Below are 1291 nucleotides of genomic sequence, written 5' to 3'. Positions count from 1 at the left end.
ATAAGAAAATGCAAATTGGTACCTGGTGAACAAAGCACATAATCTGTGAGTCTAGTGCAGATTGTTTTTAATGTATTAATGTGTAGGGCTAATAGTGGAGGATAATATATATGGTATCTGATACTTGAGACTATGCACAAAGGACCACTGTGGTTTAAATTATTTTTTAATATTTTCTGTCTTATATTTTCTGTCTTGTATTTTCTTTCATTTTTTTTCCTATATGATATATATGGCATATATATATATATATGTCAGAAACCAAAGATGCATCTGCAGAGATAGATTTGAAAAAAGCAAGTCTTTTGTGGTTATAATACAAAACTGAAAATTGCAGAAGCTGAGATAAGCTACATCAACAAAATAATATCTGAATGATAGTAACTGAGCAAATAATAATGGTAATAATAAAACTAATAGTATTTAATGGATTTTGGAAAGTTACACAAAACAAAATAAAGCATCACTGCATACACTGCCAAAGGCTACCAAGAGACTCCAACATAAAATGATTAACATTAAACCTGCTTTCAAAAAAAAGTGTAGTCAAAAGCTTTTCGTTGTTAATCAACTAATGTTCAACTGTTATTTTTAAGAGTAACTGAGCAAATCTTTCATATATTAACATTATTAGAAAGAGCATTTGCAATATTACCTACTTGTGCAACATAGAATATGATCATTTCTAGAGCAGTGTGGAAAGGAACAAAAAAAAAAAAAAGGCTCTAAATCACAAAACTACAAACAGTGTCTTCAAATTTGTTCATGCACTGAAATTACAAAGCAATTCCTGCATGTCTCTCTACTGCAATACATAATGTACAAGAAATAGCATTCAGTTTTACCTGGTTAATAAACTAACAAAATTATTCATTGAAACATAAAATAATACTCTAAATTTTTCAAAATAAAGTCGGCAAACTTTTATTCATCCAAAAAATGAAAATAAAGCAAAAAGCATGGCATAAAGAACTGACTCCTATCTGCAATCCACATGTTGAAAAAAGAAGAAAAAAAGGCACACATCTCCCATCTTCACACGAGAGCCGAGACTGTGCCGTCATCCTCACCCACCGAGTTCCCGGGGAAAAAATGTCCTCTTCCCTTTGAGATCCACAGACATGAGGCAGTTACTCCTGCCCCAATCTCACAACTGTGAAGAGTTCTGCCAAATGACAGAAACAGATAATATTTCTTCATGTAGGATATATATATATATTTTTAAATTAATAATAATGATAAAAAAGTATATATGATTAAGTGTAAGTGTGTGTGTGTGTGTGTGTGTGTG

The 1291-nt window shown here is 31.3% G+C and overlaps 1 protein-coding gene across 1 annotated transcript in view; it reads right to left on the bottom strand.

Annotated features, from left to right (window-relative positions):
• Positions 1-311: 311 nt before the first annotated feature.
• LOC122264057 (ubiquitin domain-containing protein UBFD1) overlaps positions 312-1291 on the bottom strand; it is a 31754-nt gene continuing 30774 nt past the window's right edge. Inside the window, exon 8 of the mRNA XM_043032751.2 lies at positions 312-1165. Coding sequence (XP_042888685.2) covers position 1165 — 1 coding nt within the window. The 3' untranslated portion in view covers positions 312-1164. The remainder of the gene's footprint in view (positions 1166-1291) is intronic.

This window comes from Penaeus japonicus, unplaced genomic scaffold (genome assembly GCF_977035675.1).
Source record: "Penaeus japonicus unplaced genomic scaffold, GWHDUDI00000001_assembly GWHDUDI00000016, whole genome shotgun sequence".
NCBI lineage: Eukaryota > Metazoa > Arthropoda > Malacostraca > Decapoda > Penaeidae > Penaeus > Penaeus japonicus.
Note: the sequence above shows the minus strand (reverse complement) of the source record. Positions and strands in the feature narration are given on the sequence as shown.